Raw genomic sequence first — 18,970 nt, 5'->3', positions numbered from 1 at the left:
GGTGTTTTAGTACAGTGAGATGCTTTATTAATATGGAATCTAAAACATTCTGATTATTTAATCTAAAGAAAGGTATTTTAGGCCTTGAACATGTTTCTAATACAGCACAAAAAAGGAATGCTATTGTTACTCTGAGCACTATTAACTTAAAACACTTGCTTTCTTCAGGGTGTTAACATTTCTCAAGAAAATCTAATGATGAAAATGGAAAAGAAAGTAGTTTCCTTTTTGAATACTAATAGCTGGTAAACATTGTTATTACAGAAAGATACTTAGAACTCAAATATTAGAGCCGTATAAAGTCTGTCTCCTAATACTCATCCTTGTCACCCCTGTAATTTCATAAGCCTTGAGTTATAGTATTGAGTATATAATGGATATTTGAAAGTCTAAAGCAGTAAAAGTATCTTTCATTTACCAATACCACTGACATTGTATTCCTAACCTCTCATTGTAAAGACAAATCTAAAGAAACGTAAATTAAACCCATGCTCCAAAAAAGCAAAAATAAGATCCATGTATTTTACTGTACAGCACTTGTATGCAAATAGCTTTTCAATAACAGATAAGATACCTGATATAAATTACATATTGGAGATACTTGATATACTGGAATATTATTCCAGTAATTTGTAAGTAAGTTCTAAGTTGTGATAAGGAGTGTTTGATTTAGAATAGTTAATTTTTTTAACATATAATTTTATTGTTATTTTTAATGTTTTTGTCAGTCACTTTTGTCTTAGTCTGTGTTGTATTTTTTGTAGTTTAATAATAGTATCTATTAATACATGAGAGTTGTGAGAAGAAATATTTTTATGAAAGTTAAAAATAACTTTTAGAGCTGGGCTTGGTGGCTCACACCTGTAATCCTAGCTACTCAGGAAGCTGAGATCCAAGCATCACGGTTCAAAGCCAACCTGGGCAGGAAAGGCCATGAGACTCTTATCTCCAATAAACCACCAGAAAACTGGAAGTGGTGCTGTGGCTCAAGTGATAGAGTGCTAGCCTTGAACTGAAGAGCTGAGGGACAGCACCTAGGCCTAGAATTCAAGCCCCATGACCGACCCCCCCCACCCCCCCCAATCAAACTTTTAGAAAGATAAATCATGTGACATATCTTCCCGATAGTATTTTTATTATAGTGTACTCACTGTACCACGTATTTGCTAAAGATTACCTTTGGGTATGTTTGGGCAGTGTTTTAAATTTTCCGCTTCCTTGTTAGGGTCCAATGTCCAGAGCTTCTTTGAATGCTAAACAATACTACTGAGTTACATGCTCTTTTATTTTTAAAGGAGCCATTTGCTCTTTATGACTCTTAGGTTTCTATCACCAGATAGCTTTTTATGTCCTTTATTTTTAATTTCATATGTGCTTCTCACAAGTATTATATCACCAAATAGAATCTTCAGCATTTAGATTTTAGTAAAATGGCTTTAAGGTGTAGTAAATATGCTCTCATTAGATTTAAATATTCATCATTTTTTCTTTTGTGCTGGTGCTGGAACTTGTACTGGTACAGGGCCTAATGCTGTTGGTGAGCTTTTCCCCTTAAAGTTGGTGCTCCAGTCTCTTGAATCACACTTCAAATTATGGTTGTTTTTTTTTTTTTTTTTTTTTGTGCCTGTCCTGGGACTTGAACTCTGGACTTGGGCACTGTCCCTAAGCTTTTTTTGCTCAAGGCTAGCTAGCATTCTACCACTTGAGCCACAGATCTACTTCCAATTGTTTGGTAGTTACTTAGAGGTAAGCATCTCCTGAGCTTTACTGCCTAGACTGGCTTGGAACTGAGATCCTCAGATCTCGGCCTCTTGACTAGCTAGGAATGCATGTATGAGCCACCGTCATTGGGCCATTTCTGGCTTTGTGGTGGTTAATTGGAGATTAGCATCTTTTAGATTTTCCTGCCTGGCTTTACCTTAAACCATAATCTTCAGATCTCAGCTTCTTGGGTATTGAGAATTATAGCCATTGCTTCTTGGTTTAATTTCACTATATTTCATGATTACATTTAGTACATTTGAATAGAACAGTCATCAAATCAAGTAAAAATTGCATATGTTAATTTCACCCACAGAAAAATCTTTAGGTTAGTTAGTTGCATGTATTGTTTGAAGTAGTGTCTGTAATGATATTCAAAGGTTTTGAACATTTCTTTGACATGTTGTATTACAGTTATCCTTGATAATGTATTGTTTCAGAACCGTCCAAAGAGTAACACTTCATTCAGGTTTTAAAGAAAAGCAGTATGTATTCTATGAATATTCAGTATTTCTTGTATAAAGTCTTTTTTGGTATATAAATAGGCTGACAGTGAAATTTTACTTCTGTAGTTAACTAAAATTCAAGAATAAATTGCCAACTTTTAAACCATGGAAATTGTCTAAGACTTAGGAAACCTGAGATGAAAAAATATATTGGTCCTAACTTGTAATTTTTTTATGTTGTTGCTGTTTTTTGGCCAATCCTAGGAATTGTACTCAGGGCCTGGGCACTGTCCCTCAGTTTCTTTTGCTCACGGCTCGCACTCTACCACTTGAGCCACAGCACCACTTCCAGCCATTTCTGTTTATGTGGTATTGAGGAATCAAATCCAGGGCCTCATGTGTGTTAGGCAAGTTCTCTTACCACTAAGCCACATTTCCAGCCATAACTAGTGAATTTTTCTTGAGGTTTTAGGTATGTGTCTTTGAATAAAAATAATCTGTAATAGATTTTATGTAATGTGGATAATTTTGAATTTAATCTTACAATATAAATTAGGTATAATAAGCACTTGTATTAAGCCTAGGAGGCTGAACTTTTTTCATTTTTTGGTGGTATTATGTAAATAAGTTGGAAATTTTTAAAGATTTTAATGGAAAGTGATGTTGCAATTCACTCTTTTCTTTTTGATTTTAGATGAGAAATGTAAAGTCATAAAATCGATAGGTTGACTGTGACAACTATGTTTACTTACAGAGAGAACAGGAAATGAGAATGGGTGATTTGGGTCCCCGTGGAGCAATAAACATGGGAGGTAGGGATTTGAAGCAAAAGACTTTTGTAATTTACTTGTGATTCTTTGGGGGAATTGTATATGCTGCTTGTGATATCTATCTATGCACTACTAAGAAACTAAAATATGGAATGAATATTTTTGGAAATGAAACCTTTTAGAAGTTACTATTTTAAAATGAATGCCTAGGAAGACTTTGACAGCCAAAATACATATTATTCTTTGATAACTTCTATGGTAGAAGTCTATAAATTTAAATTTTGATATATACTGAAACTTGTTCAGTCATTGCATGATATAATACAGTGCTGTTGTACTTCACATATCTTGTTTTATTGGCTTTTCTAACCTTAGAAATTTATAGCTTTTGAGTTGTGTTTTTAAATGTTTTTAGAACATTTTATAAACTTTTCAACTAGTAATGCTACTTGAAGCTATTTTTCTACTTTCCAGTGTTAACTTTTTCCCCTTATCTCCAGTATATGTTGGAGACTATGGTGACTTGTTGAGGAAATAAGATGTCTTTTTAATACGCACCTTTAGAGTTGATATAAAAATTTCAAGAAAGTATATATACTAGCAATTTTAATATTAAATTACTGTACGAAAGTAGTAACACATAACTAAGGAAGGAAAAGTAAGTGGACTATTATAGGTCTTAATAAAATTTGGAATGTTATGCTTTAGAGATAAGATAATGAGTCTATATAGCTCAAATGTCTTTGTATTACTAGAACATCCACTGAATACCCATCTTATATATATATATATATATATATATATATATGTTCTTAAAATATGTGGTACATGAAACAAAACTTAGAATATGTAGCCTTGTTTTTTTTAAGCCTCTGGTACTAGTTCTTTTACTCTTTTAATCAGAATCTGGTATTGCTATTTATTGGTCACTTTGCTAATGAAAAGTAGTGAATTAACATCTCTGAAATATAAAAGAAGAATGAAACATGACCATTATTCAGAGAAGCCTTGATCATGATGTCAGTATATGGACACATGGAATAATTAAGAATATAAAAAATAAATTATGAATAGCTGAATTTATGATGGTGAAATAATTTAGTATTGTTTATTTTAGGTTCTGGGTTTTAAGGACAGTAAGAATAAGATTATTGTGGATTATAGAAAAATTTGAAGACTCCTGTAGTCATTAGATTGTGTTAATATCAGAACAAAACTTTGAAATGGTATAAAATTTACTTTATTTATTTATTTTTTTGGGTCCGGTCATGGGGCTTGAACTCTGGGCCTGGGCACTGTCCCTCAGCTCTTCAGCTCAAGGCTAGCGCTCTACCACTTGAGCCACAGCACCACTTCCGGCTTTTTTCTTTTTGCTTATGTGGTGCTGAGGAATCGAACCCAGGGCCTGAGGCATGCAAGGCAAGCGCTCTACCACTGAGCCACCTTCCCAGCCCCTGAAATGGTATAAATTTTAATTCAGCATAAATTCTAATACCATTTCTTGGGTTGCAGAAAGTCCTGAAAGTGTTCTTTTTGCTTGATGAGCAATTTTATGAGAATATTCCTTTCTGTTTTGTGTGTGTGTATGTGTATGTGCATGCATTTCTGTCCTGGGGCTTGAACTCAGGGCCTGGGTACTGTCCTTAAGCTTTGTGGCTTTACCACTTGAGACACAGTTCCACTTCTGGCTTTATTGGGGGGCTGGGAAGATGAGAATCTCATGGACTTTCCTGCTTAGGTCGGCTTAGAACTGTGTCATCTTCAGATCCCATCCTTGAGTAGTTAGGATTATAAGCCATCAGCACTGGGCTCCTTTTGTTAGGAATTCCTTTATGTTTTTTAGTTGTGAATTCAACTGACTAAAAGTTTTTATGGAATTTTATTCACCATATTTATATTTTAAGTACTTAGCTGTTCTAATGTCCAGTTCATTTAATAGTCTCTTCATCTTTAGTCTTCAGTGTGAGACTTTTAATGGTTTATTGGAGTTATCCAGTCAATTTGCTGTTGAGCAGGTGATACTGTCCTGTCCCATCAAGTTACATCCATGGTGCTGGAGTATGACCCAGTGGTAGAGCTCATGCTTAGTATGCTCTAGACTACCCTGGGCTTGGACTCAGCAACATCCATGCATGTCCCCCCTACCCAACTTACTAGTGGCATTTGCAGCAAATATTTCTGTTTATTGCCAGTGGGCAGACCATGTAAAATACAGATTATAAAACTTTTAAGATAGCCAGCTAATGGCCCAACAGTTCTTAGATTTAAATTTTATTCATTTATAGCTAGGCCACTGGACAATGTAAGTGCTAAAAGTCAGTGTCTTAGTCAACTACTTATAGTTGGAAATAAAATTTTTGAATTTTAAAATACTCAATGTTTTAGTTAGCATCCAGACTAGATAAGTGTAACAGTTATAGTTTCTTAAAGAGAAAGGAAGCCAGGTATGATCAGGTGTGGTGGCACATGACTTTGATCCCATACTGGGAAGGTGTGAATGTTGGGGTCAAGGCCTACTTGGGCTATATAACAAGGTCCCTTCCCCCAACACGGAAGGAGTAAAATAACACCCTTAATTTGTTCTTGTTAGGGTAAATTGGGTAAGATATCTGTATAAACTGTCTTCCATACTATTACCTTAAAATTATGTCTATTATACACTTAAAGTGAGAAAGTGAAATATTCTTGTTTAGAGTATAGGTTTATCAACAAGAATATTTTAGAGATTAAAGGAATTATTTCTTCCTTTGAAGTTGCTTGTTTTCTGGGACTGCATTCAAAGAGTAGTAAGTGAAGTCAGGCTCTGGCAGGGGTATAGTACCATTTCTTTCTTTGATTTGGTCATTGTATTTGACCACTGTGTAGACTTCAGTTGCTTTTATGTATTCTGTAGTGGGTCTGAATGAAAACTATTTCATAGTGTATTTTAGCCCTATGTGTTAAGAGAGTTGACTTACATAATGAAATAGCAGAAAACCCTAAATTGAGCCTATCTTAATTATAAGCAAGTGAATATTTTAAAAGGAAACTGATTATAAATAAAATGCCTAATAATATTGTGTTTAGAATTACCTGTAGTATTAACAATTCAAACACTGCTGCAATTAACATGAGGTATGGATACCTTCTTTTGATGAACTTGAAGTATATCTGAGTATTCCCTTTTTCAGGATGTCACATGCCAAAATATCCATGTAATGATTTTATCTGTATTTGAGTGCAGTTGTGTTCTAAAAATAAGTTTCAGATGCCTGTAATCCTAGTTACTCAGGAGGCTGAGATCTGAGGATCAAGCAAACCCAGGCAGACAAATTCTTGAAATTCCTATCTCCAGTTTACTGCCAAATTGCCAGAAGTGAGCTGTAGTTCAAGTAGTAGAGTGCTAAGTCTTGGGCACAAGAGGCTTAGGTGTAGTACTTTGGTTTAAGTCCCAAGACTGAGCCACATATGCCATATACACACATGTACCCTCTCCTCCTGACTTGCACAAAGTTTAATCATGATGTATCATTTCAATTTTTTTCTATTGGATAACTTAATCTAATGTGAAAAAATCCCACAATTTTGAAAGGAATTAACTACGTAAAAGACAAGATATTTATTTAGAGTCAACTTTGTATATATTCAGGGAATAGTTTATCCTCTTATAACTTAAGGTCTATACATACAAATATTTAGTCAGGACTTTAAGACAAGCAAGTGTCTCAAAGTGCTATTTCTTTGCTGTTCACTAAAACTGATAGAAGTGCAGTCAGACTCAAATGATTTGAAACTATTACAGTTTCAATTATCCTAAAATAGTTAAGATACCTCTTTTGTTTCATGTATATTTGTTTTAGGGATTTAAGTTCTACCTATAGGTAATAATCTGTTTTAGAATAGATAATTGAGTGTTCCATCTTCAAGGATGAAAGTGATTTTGATACTAATCTGCATATAGATTGCATACATTTTGTAAAATTGTTTTTGTTTACTATACTAAGATAGGACAGCTCTAAGTATAGATTGTTTTACATAGATGCGTTTAGCCCAGCACCTGCTGGTAACCAAGGTCCTCCTCCAATGATGGGTATGAATATGAACAACAGAGGAACTATACCTGGCCCTCCAATGGGTCCTGGTCCTGCCATGGGACCAGAAGGAGCTGCAAATATGGGAACTCCAATGATGCCAGATAATGGAGCAGTGGTAATGTATCACAAACATTATTTTGATTATATTTAGTAACATACTTCTGCCCCAAAGATAACTTCACACTTAACATAATTTGGCATCATTTGGTTTGGTGTGGTAGGTAGAGATGGACAACCAATGAAGAAAAAGTAATTAGTGACGTTAAGTTTTGATTATGAGACAAGTTTTAAATAGCCTAAGAGTTAGGATTAACATCCTTGGCATGCTTTTGTACTTCAGTGCGTGCATGTATACGCACACACACAAACACATACACATAGTTATTTTTGATCTTTTTAATTGGTATTCTCTTACCAGCAGTTATTATAGTGATTAAGTATTTGTGACTGTTCTTTTTCTGTTTGAACTCTTTAACTTTTGGAGACCGTAATACTCCAATTATGTGTGAAAACACAGTTTTCAGTAAACAGTTTTGATAACATTACTTGTGATTTATTTCAAAGTATTTTCACTGTGAACACTTTTGGTTTTTTCATCTGCGAGTGTGAAGATATCTTTGTATGGGTTAAATATTTTAAAAAACAAGGTTTTTCAGTTGTAATTTCTGTTATGTTTAAATGTTAAATTGTCAAGACTGATACCTTTTATTGTTTGCCACTATTTAAATGAGGCTTTTTACTAGGAAAATGCTTTCTTATGTGGTCTTTCTTTTCAATAGATTTTTTTTCTAAATGACATTTGTAAAGGAAAATTGATAGAAAATTTTGAATAATTATTATGGCACTGTTACTGGCTTAAAAACAAAGGAAAAACTATCAATTAAAATGAGACATTGCCATCATTTATATATTCATGGTGATTAAGAAGATACTATGCCAGATGCTGATGGCTCACACCTGTAAATCTGGCAACTCAGGAGCAATCTCAGGAGTCTGAGATCTGAGAATCACAGTTCAAAGCCAGCTGCAGGAAAGTCTGAGACTCTTTGTCTCCAATTATAACTACCAAAAAGTTGGAAGTGCAGCTGTTGCTCAAGTAGTAGAGGAGCCCAAGCCTTGAGTACAAAAGCTCATGGACAGCGCCTGGGCCCTGAGTTTAAGCCCTACGACCAGCACAAAAGAAAAAAAAAACAAAGGCATTGAAATTAAGACATTGTGCATCTTAGAATTGATTAAAAAAATCTTCAGAATTTAGAAAATTTGGACAGCTGGAGTTTTTTTTTTTTTAATGATAGTTTTTTCAGGGTGGTAATGAGGCAATGTTACGATACCCTCTATAAACAGATGGTACATAATTCAGTTTAGTGTATTTCCTCCTTTAGTAGATTCTATGTTTTTGTAGTAAAATGGCTGTGAAAGGTAATAAAAATATTTTGATTCAGTTTTTTTAACATGTAATCATCAATAGTAACATGGAAGTAAATTAACTCTCATGTTTCTATCCCATTTCCCAAAATTGTGAACTTCATTTAAAATATTATCCTTGGTGTTTTTGCACCTACATTTTACTGCTGTACTTAAGGAATATGTTATTGTGTAATTATTGCAAACCTTTTCAAAATAAGTTATTCAGATGTTCTATGTGTTATTATTAGTTCTAGTTCTATATTATTAGTAATCAGTCAATCTTAAAACCTAAGTCGATTTTAAAAGTGTCCATATTGAAGTAACCATTCATTATGTGTTGTTTGTACTAGTGCTCTGTTCCTTAAAAGTATTGATATTTAAGTTTTTAGAATGGTTGTGCTTTTTAGAATAGAAGGTGATGCTGGGTCCCCAGTTTTATTTCTCTGATTTCTTTTTAAAAAGTATTTTTGTTTCTGGGCATGGTAGCACATACTTGTAATCCTAGTACAGGCAGGCAGATTGTGAGTTGCGAGATGAGTTTGGGCTATATAATATAACAAGATTCTGAAACAAAAATCAACCAAAACCCCCAAAAAGGAAAGATTGATTCATTGTATTTTTGTTTTTTACAGCAGTTTTTTGTAATACAAACTTTTCAAAAAGGGATCAGAGCAGAATTAATATACTGATTAGGTTTAAGATGGCATTTGCTTATGTAAAAAATCAGGTTTTTTTTTTTCATGAAATTGGGGCATAGAATTAGTTTGTAAATCATCAGATGCTGCTTTTTTTTTTTTTTTAAACATAGTAACTAATTAAATTGCTCCTTTCTTCCTTCTATGTGTGATCCTGATTCTGCTGGACTTTCTGCTGAACTTCATGACACCACCACTTGGGATTTTGGCAATTTTTCTTGTCATTTAAATTTGGTGTGTTCCAAAATGGACTTGATATTTATTACTGTGGTATTATAGCACAATGATAGGTTTTCTCAAGGACCACCATCCCAGATGGGTTCACCTATGGGGAGTAGAACGGGTTCTGAAACCCCTCAAGCACCAATGAGTGGTGTAGTTCCTGTGAGTGGTGGGCCTGGTGGCTTTGGTAGAGGGAATCAAGGGGGCAGCTTTGAAGGTCCTAATAAGCGTCGTAGATATTAAATATTCTTTCATTCCTGGCTATTTAGAAGAGAATATTCAGTGGTATGCCTTTACACTTTTACCTGTTATCTGGAAGAAATAGTTTTATTGTTAACGTTCGTAGAGTTAAACTTTTTTCTTATGTAAACTTGAGGTTTTTGTATTTTTCTTTATTCATAAGCTTTGTAGATTAGAATGATGATGCTTATCATTGTGAATGTTAAAAATGTGTTTGTGATTTTAGCTAACTATAACTATGCCACAGTACTGTGAAATTTATGTAGTTACTTAATCTGAATAAAGAAATCTTTGGATAATTTAAAAATGTTATTAGTGGTATTCCCTTACAGTTTTACTAAACTTGCTGTAATAGTAATATTTTGGTTGCTCTAATCTCATCCATTTAAAAGTGAAAATGATTTCACTTTATAGTTTGCATAAGTAGCCCTGAAGATAGAAGCTTAATGAAGATAATGTCCAAGCAGTAGGTAGAGAAATATATTTGGGGGTGGGAGGGCATGAGAGATTAATTTGTATAAACACTTGCTGTTCTGTTAAATTGGAGTTGTTGCTTACTTTCAGAGATTCTGAGTATTCAAATATTCTTAGGATTATTAAGGGTATCTTTGTCCTGTGCTGATTTTCCAAAATAAATCTTTTGAATCTTGAAAAAAACTGTTTGAAGGCAAATCTCTTTGCTTAAAAAATAATGTTTTAATTTACCTGTGATCACTTACTTGGTATCAATATCCAGATCTTACCCATTATCACTATAGTTAATGTTAATTTTTAATTAAAAAAATCAAACAATATTGTTGTGTTAGCATGTAACTTCTCTAATGATCAGAGGACTGAATCTAAGAAATACAGTTCAAATGGGGCTTTTAAAAGCAGAGTTTACTTCAGGCTGATTATAATTGGAAGGCTGAGGCAGGAGATTTGTGAGTTTTAAGATAGTAGAGACCCTGTCTCAGAAACAGGCTAAAACAAAGAATTTAGAATGGTAGGATTGTTGGTATATGATTTATATCACTCTTCCTCAAAAACCTGTTTTGTATTTGATTTTTGATGTTAGGGGCAATGATAGTAGGATTGTTGGTATATGATTAGATCACTCTTCTTGAAAAACTTGTTTTGAAATTTGATTTTCAGTACCGAGGGAAAATTATTTTATTATATTGTAATATTTATTTCAAAATATACTCAGCTATATTTAAAAATTTGGTCATGTTGATCATGTATGTTTAAAATTACATGAAAGAATCTCATATTTGACCTGCAGTATCTAATTCACTATCTACTGATCATAGTAGTTATCATATACCTTTTCAGTGTGTTAAAATATCCTGCTTTTACCACAATTCTGAAAAATAACATGCAATTTTAAACTAGACAATATGTAAATAGTTCTGTCTTTTCTGTTTTTGGCAGAAGTGTATTTTGGTTGAGAATCTTTCATAAAAGCAGTTAGTTGTAAAACGTAATTGAAGTGTTTTCTTTTGTTCCAAATACTCTATTGTGTGTGTGTTTTGTTGTTGTTATTTAAGGTACAACAGTGGATAAATGGGATTTTTTAAAATTTGCTATTCACAGGCTTTTGTTTGTGACAATTCCTTGAAAGTCTAATTAGAAGATGATGGTAAACACAATAGCTGAAGACTTTTCTCATTACGTTTTCCATAATATAAGGTGATGGGAGTAAGGTTTGTTTTAATTTGTGACATTAATTTGGGTATGAGAAGTTTTAAGGTTCAGTGTATTTATTTCATTTAAATCTACTTTCCCATCATGTGTGTTTTAGGCATATAATCCTTTGGTATTTATTAGCATTGTATTTTATCAAAATCTGAGTTTTGATTGGGAGAAATAATGATTCTTTGATGTTAATATCAATTAGCCAAGGCTGTGAAATTTTGTATGCTTCATCCAAGAATATTTGAAAGTCAGTGCACAAAGAGATATCCCAATCTCCTGAACATCCTAGTGCCGGGGCTCAACTCTGTCTCCAAGAACAAATTTCTACACAACTTTTCCCCTGCATCAGGAAAATCCTTGTTCCAGTACTTACAAGTTTATCCTGGGAACAGTCAGCTTCTGACAGTCAAGTGGAGCATGTCTGAACTTATAGTTACTCAGTTTTAGTATTTTTGTATAGCTCAACAAGTTTGTGATTAGTTTACTCAGTATTTTTTCTTATGAATTAGTATAACAAGAAAGTTTTAAATGTCATTTGGCTAAAAATAGATTAAAAAATAGAGCAAATTTGTTAGCATTGGTTTTTCCAAAGTGTGAAGTTGTCATTACTACAAAAGGCAATATGAAACAGTATTAATATTACAATACCAACATCTTATATTTCTTATTGTGCCACAAGTTTAGGATCTTGGAGGATTTAACTTTCATATGCTATGAGTATATGTAAAAGAGCATTCATTTTTCTAAGTCATTTTTTCCTCCAACAGCATGTTTTCTTGATTTTTCTTTTTCCTTTTAAACAATTTTTAAAGTAAATACATTGGACTTTTTCTTGAGCAATGAAGTATTTTAAAAATTGGTTTGCCTGTGTTTTTAGTTTATTGCATTGAGGATTTTGGGTTTTCTATCTACAATCTATACTTGGTGTGAAGTATTTGGTAAAAGAGAAAAATATTATTTTGAATCCTAACATGTCAGCATATTGGTGGAAGCATACTTGTTGAATATTTCAGGAACTGATAAAAGGCTAGAAAATTGCTTAGCATCAATGTGAGTAATCAATAGTCACTAATACATCAGGGGCTGACAATTAGTGGAATATAGGTTATGAATGAGAAAAAAGAAAGAAATGTGTGATTGAAGTAAGATTTCATTTCATTGAAATGTGATCAAGTTTATGGTAAAAGCTTAAAAGGGTTGAAATTTTATGGAAATGGTACTTGTCACAAATAAATGGGCTATACTATTTTGGAAAAGTAGAGGAAGTTTCCTGGAGAATAGGATGGTATTCAAATGTTTTAAGAGTTTGATTAGATATTAATATATTAAAGCATTCTTACGGTCTCTGAAGGTAGTGATTTTTCAAAAACAGTTCTGGGCTTTTTGGGCTATTGCTCAATACGTGTTTGTCTATCATGTACAATGCTCTTTACCACAAGAAAATGAAAAAATAATTAGAATTTCCATAAGAATAAGGCACGAAATACCTGTCTCTTAGATTCAACAGTTATTATTTTTTTGAATTTACTTCTTAGATATTTGTAGGCATGGGCTTCTTCTAGAAGAGGTGAGAAAACTACTCACGTAACAGGTCTTATGTCATTTTTCCTCTAAAGTGTTTCAAGACATTGCTTTTTTTCTCACCACTGTCTACCACTTAGGACATACCTTCAGTTCTGCTTTTTTGCTGGATAATTGAAGGTAAATATTTCATAGATTTTTGTCTTTGACTGGCTTAACTTTGATCTTTATATCTCAACCTCCTGAGTAGTTAGGAATATTGGCTACAACTTTAAGAACACTTTTAGATAGTTTCATATTACAGAATGTTAATTTGCTCATTCACATCAAATATGCATCCCAGATTGGGAATGTTACTTACAGGTAGAACACTTGCCTTATATGTATGTTGCTATGGGGTCATCTTGAGCGCTGTCAGAAAAAATATCTCGCAGTTCCATAGTCCAATATGGTTTTATTTCGTTATATGCTAATACAAGAGTATGATTTCATTTCTAACAGTCTTTATTACTAAATTTCTTGATTACTAAATAATTTCATATTTGAAATTTGAAGCTTCACTTAACATTATGAAGGTTGAAGACTTAGCTCAGATCAGATTATCCTAAGTGTAAATACTGAAATGTTTTTTTAAAGGTTCTCTTGTAAATCTCAGTAAGAGATCTTTTCTTAGGATTTTACTCAGTTAATTGCGATTTTTTTGTAAACAGTGTCTGATTGAATATCTCTCGAAGTTCCTGTTTAGTAGTTGGTTATATTTTCATTTACATGATGAAATAACAATATTTATTTTCTCTGTTTTATATTTGTTTTTGACTAACAGAAGCCTATTTCCTGATTGAGGGTACTGAATAAATTTTTTATAGTTTATTTTTCAAATTTAATTTTATTGTCAAGGTGATGTATAGAGGGGTTTCAGTTACATATGTAAGGTGATGAGTACATTTCCTTTTGAACATTGTTCCCCCCCCCCCGTTTTTCTCCCGCTTTCCCTTCTTCCCAGCTCCCCCCACAAGTTGTAGTTTCCAACATATTGTCTTGTGAGTATTGCTGTTGCATTGGTTCACCCTTTGTCTCACCATTTTATTGTTCTCTTTTCCTTCCTCAAGTTAGATAAACATATATAAGACACAGGGTGCCAAAATAAAATACAGTGACAACAGGGGATAAGCCAAAGGAAAGAAAAAAAGAATAACTTCACACAGTACATGAAAAACAACAACTAAGAAAACCTGCTTGTTTCTGTTGTCTTTGGAGATCCTTTTGATTAGTATCATCTTATATGTTCATATATACATAGCTATAGAGCTATTGTAATCCTTAGCTAGGACTCTCCTAGACATATACTAATTATTACAAATAAGGGAAACCATGGAGCCTATGTTTCTTTGGGACTAGCTTACTTGACTTCATATGATTTTTTTTCCAAATCTTCAATTTCCTTATGAATGGGACTATGTCACTGAATGAAATTCTTAAAGAAATATAGCCAGATTTCAAATGTTACACATTGAAAAATATCCACAAATGTTGTTTTTTTGGAAGTGGGGGGGGGGTCTGGTCATGAGCTGTGGGCCTGGGCGCTGTCCCTCAGCTCTTCAGCTCAAAGCTACCACTCTACCACTTGAGCCACAGCACCACTTCTGGCTTTTCTTCTTCTTTTTTTTTTCCTTTTTTGCTTATGTGGTACTGAGCAATCGAACCCAGGGCCTCAGGCATTCAAGGCAAGCGCTCTACCACTGAGCCACCTTCCCAGCCCCACAAATGTTTTTATGTCTTGAATCACTATTATCGCTACCAGTTTGCTCTCCAGAAACAGATACTGTGTTTTTGTGACTATTACAAAACAACTGTCTAGTCAGGCATCATTGCTTAGAGATTGGCAGGGTAACAGTTACATTCTAGACTAAGTAAAATGTTTACAAGTCCTCCCATCTCACCTAAGCAGGATGGTGTTTATCCTAATGCAACAGGATTACAGTCCAAGCTGATTTGTACAAAAAGCAAGGCCAAAGCCTAGTAGTACTATTTAAAGTAAATAGGCTGAGTCAGTTAGAATTTTTCCTTTTCAATTTGTTTTTCAATTTTTCTCAGTGTACCTTGTTTAGTTTTAGAAGACAATATTCTGTTTACTCACGTGTATAAAATTTCAATTTTTTCTTAAAGGATATCATGCAAATTTCATGTGATGAACTTAAGAACTTTTCACCACAAATTATAACAAGAATTAGTAGAATTAAATGGGAATATGCTTATTTTTGGATATATACTTAATTCTTAAGTAAGGTCAATAAAAATTGTTTTGAGGTTGGAGGCATGACGCAGGTGTTTACGTTGCCTGCCAGTGAACGAACGCGTCAGATACTGAGTTTGAGTCCTGGTCTTGAACCAAAAAATATTGTTTCAGTAATGGATTTGGTACTTGCCTTGGTAAGAAACACCACTTGAATGACACTTCCAGCCAATGGAAAATTTTTATGCATTGTACTCAGGGTGGTAAGGTAAGTGGACCTTATATTTCTTCTTGCCTCGTGAGTATGCCTGTGTGTGTGCGCGCACATACGTGTGCATGTGAATGAATGTGTGCACACACACATGTGTGAGTGTGCCATTCCCAAGACTTGAACTCTTAGGGCTTCGTTGTTCTTTCTTTGCTGTCTCCTCCCCCCCCCCCCCCCCCCCAGCTCATCTAAAACATTTCAACACTCAACTTTTGTCCTTTTGGCTTGCATTATGTTACTTGAGCCATGCCTCCAGTGTGGGTATTTATTTATGTCTGTCATGGGATGTAAACCTTAAGCTCTTTTAATTAAGGCTAGTGCTCTACTTGAGCCACAGCTGCACTTTCAGCTTTGTATACGTGGGTGACAGTGGAGGAGGAAGTTAATTGGAGATACAAGTCTCACAGACTTTCCTGCCTGGCATGGCATACAACTTGATTCTCAGATTTTAGCCTCCTGAGTAGCTAAGATTACAGGGGTGAGCCACTGGCACCTGGCTTTCCTGTATTTTATTTTGTTGATTAATTGGAGATGAGTGTCCTGGACTTGTTAGCCTTGGTTGGCTTTGAACCTCAGTTTTCAGATCTCAGTCTTTAAGTAGCTATAATTATATAACCAGTGGTACTGGAGTTTGATTGGGGTCTCATCTGTGTTTTTATGTTTTAAATGTTATATGTAAGTGGCTTTTGGTGGTGTTGAAGATTTTTGAAATGATACTTATATCTAGTTTTTCTTCTAGGCTTTCCTAGCTCTTCAGTTGTTCTAAGTGACAACTTCACTATACACACACACACACACACACACACACACACACACACACACACACACACACACGTTGTACATCTCATGAAAGGTATGTGTAATGAGCTAATGTCAAAAACAAATAGTCTTGGTCATTCATTACATTTTATGCCTTTTCTTTTACTGAATCTCTGATATCTTTCCTCATATTGCCCTTTAGTCAGTTTGGCTTTTGTCAACATCAGTAGGATTTTATATGTTTTTCAGTTCTATGAGGACTATGTAAATATAAGCATGCCTATTTTGCCATGTTTAGACCATGAGTTATCTATATTTTTATTTCTATATACCTATATAATTTCACTTTTTTCTCTTAAAATTTTTAAAATATAATTATGAAAATACAGAAATTCTTTTACCTTAATGCATATTTTTTGTCAGAATAACTAGCTAATTTTTCCTCCAGGTATTTTTACATTGTTAGATCATGTTTCAAATTTCATAGGCTCCTTAGGTTTAAAAATATATGTTGCCTAGTGTTTTATATAATAAGAAAAAATAAAAATTATCCATAGTCATTCTAACTTTTAGAAATTCCTGTCTTTTTTGGTATTTAGAGGGTGTAGCAGTAATTTGCACAATGGTTATTTTATCTGTTAATTTTTTGAGTTGGTTACAATGTTTTACACATTCATATGAAGATTTTATACATTAGTATAGTTTAGGGCAGAATGATAGTTGGGATAACTTAGTCTTACAGGATTTTTAGTGAGCACAATCAGAATTTCACTACATCTGTTAATCTAACATATTGAAGTTTTGTACTATATACTCAGTACTCTTTAGGAATATGAAACAACATTGGGGAAAAAACCAATAGCAATAGATACCTAAAACAGCACCTCTCAAAATTTCAGCTCCATTAGACTCTCATGGGAGGCTCATTAAAACAGATTACTAGGCTCTCCATCCCACAATATTCCATACGTATTTCATTCCTGAGAATCTTTTCAAAAGAGGTCCAAGGCTGGGGTGTAGCTTGGCAGTAGAACATTTGTTTAGAATGTATGGTTTCAGTCTTAGTACCATTAAAGTTTTTTTGGAAAACATTTTTAGTGGTTTTTGTTGTTACTGTCTCATTTCCTGGTATCTTGAGGATTCCTAGTCACTTATTCAGTAGGTCTAAAACATCTCCAAGGATTTCTATCTATTGTTAACTGACAAGCACAGCAAAAGTTTATTTTTACTTGGAAGTATACTAAATACTTCTTTTTATGTAGTACATTGTATATATTATCCATTTTTATTAGCCAAACTTACTGTGTTCACAGACTTATATGATAAGAAGTAAAGAAAGATGATAGAAAAGTACATTTTGAAAATGGTAAAAAGTATTATACCACTGTAGTTATTTATGCTTCTTCCTGATGGATGATGGTGCTGGAAAACTGTCTTGATCTTTGTTTACATCCTATTAAATTAGCATAGAATGATAGCCTTTTGATTGGCTAAAAAAATGGCTTGACTTTTTTTGGGGGGTGGAGGGAGTGTCACTCGTGGGGCTTGAGCTGGGTACTGTTCCTGAGCATTACAGCTCAAGGCTAGCATGCTACTACTTGAGCCACAGCGCCACTTCCAGCATTTTTTTTTCTGTTTACGTGGTGCTGAGGAATCGAACCCAGGGCCTCATGCATGTGAGGCAAGCAGTCTACCTCTGAGCCACCTTCCCAGCCCCTGGTTTGACCTTCTATGTGAGTTTATCCTTTACTCCTCTAGATTGAATATAAAAAATTGATAAGATTATTCATAATCATTCTAAAAGGTAGTGCTCATTTAAGAGCTTGAACAAATGGAGATTAATAGTTTTATTATGGTCTGCCTTATGAGGCTTTCAGAGATTGTATGATGTATGTGTAATAAATAAATCCATTCATAATTATGTAGTGTTTAAAAAAAAGTTAAATTGATCAGTTTTGAGAACAAAACCCATCATTGCTATATTGACAGTATTTTCCCCAGAAATTTAACTATTATTGTATAAACAATTACCTGCTTTAACCCTTGTAATACTAGGTAGTTTCTGTCACATTGACTTTGTTGCATTCATGCTTAGAATATCTGTGTTCAGGAAATATTTAAGTGTTGAGATTTGTTTCTAGTTTGAGTTGTAATGCAGATATCATCTAAGGGACCTCTTCTCAAAGAATATCATGCTTCTCAAAGATTATAACCATGTTATAAAACATACTGTATTTTCACTTCCTTAGAAATTCCTGTTAACAAAGCATTTTGTAGGTTTTCAAAACTGAAGATGATTTTTGGCTCTGTGATGATACATTTATTTCTGATCCAGGAAGTTATCTGCTTTTATCCTTTATCTAAATGCATGCCTCCCTCATTTTTCTGTTCAGGAGTCACATTTGCTTGTTCTTGAAACCTAGGAGGAAGATACTTAGAGGGATATCTCAGCCATGCCTCTACCCTGGCATTTTACTGGTCATTATTGGAGATGGGATCTTACAGGCTTTTCTTTCTAACTGTAGTTCTCTGGGCCTCATCCTGGGTAGCTATGATTACAGGTCTGACCTACAGTGCTTGGATTAACTATTGTCTTTTTAATTATCTTCACTTTCTTAAAAAAAATTACATAGGCCAGGCGCTGGTGGCTCAAGCCTGTAATCCTAGCTACTCAGGAGGCTGAGATCTGAGGATTGCAGTTCAAAGCCAGCTTGGCAGGAAAATCCATGAGACTCCAGTTAACCACCAGAAAACTGGAAGTAGAGCTGTGGCTCAAGTGGTAAAGTGCTTCCCTTGAGCTGAAGAGCTGAGGGACAGCATCCAGGCCCAGAGTTCAAGCCCAATGACCGACCCCCCAAAAATTACACAGGTCCTAGAATTTTTTTCTTTTTGGCTCTG

The 18,970-nt window shown here is 34.0% G+C and overlaps 1 protein-coding gene across 3 annotated transcripts in view; it reads left to right on the top strand.

The window, feature by feature from the left end:
* Positions 1-18,970, top strand: part of Pspc1 (paraspeckle component 1) — a 106,577-nt gene that overhangs the window by 59,951 nt on the left and 27,656 nt on the right. For 2 of the 3 annotated variants that reach the window (XM_070003147.1, XM_070003148.1), the window contains 3 exons: positions 2,962-3,019; positions 6,996-7,165; positions 9,432-10,271. The exons of the other annotated variant lie outside the window; for it this stretch is intronic. In XM_070003147.1, the coding sequence (XP_069859248.1) occupies positions 2,962-3,019; positions 6,996-7,165; positions 9,432-9,617 (414 nt within the window). In that variant the 3' untranslated portion in view covers positions 9,618-10,271. Of the gene's footprint in view, positions 1-2,961; positions 3,020-6,995; positions 7,166-9,431; positions 10,272-18,970 lie in introns of those variants that run through there. 3 annotated transcript variants of the gene reach the window in all.

Source organism: Dipodomys merriami, unplaced genomic scaffold, assembly GCF_024711535.1.
Source record: "Dipodomys merriami isolate MVZ:Mamm:240054 unplaced genomic scaffold, mDipMer1.0.p SCAF_6, whole genome shotgun sequence".
Taxonomy (NCBI): domain Eukaryota; kingdom Metazoa; phylum Chordata; class Mammalia; order Rodentia; family Heteromyidae; genus Dipodomys; species Dipodomys merriami.
This window is presented reverse-complemented; position numbering and strand designations above follow the sequence as displayed.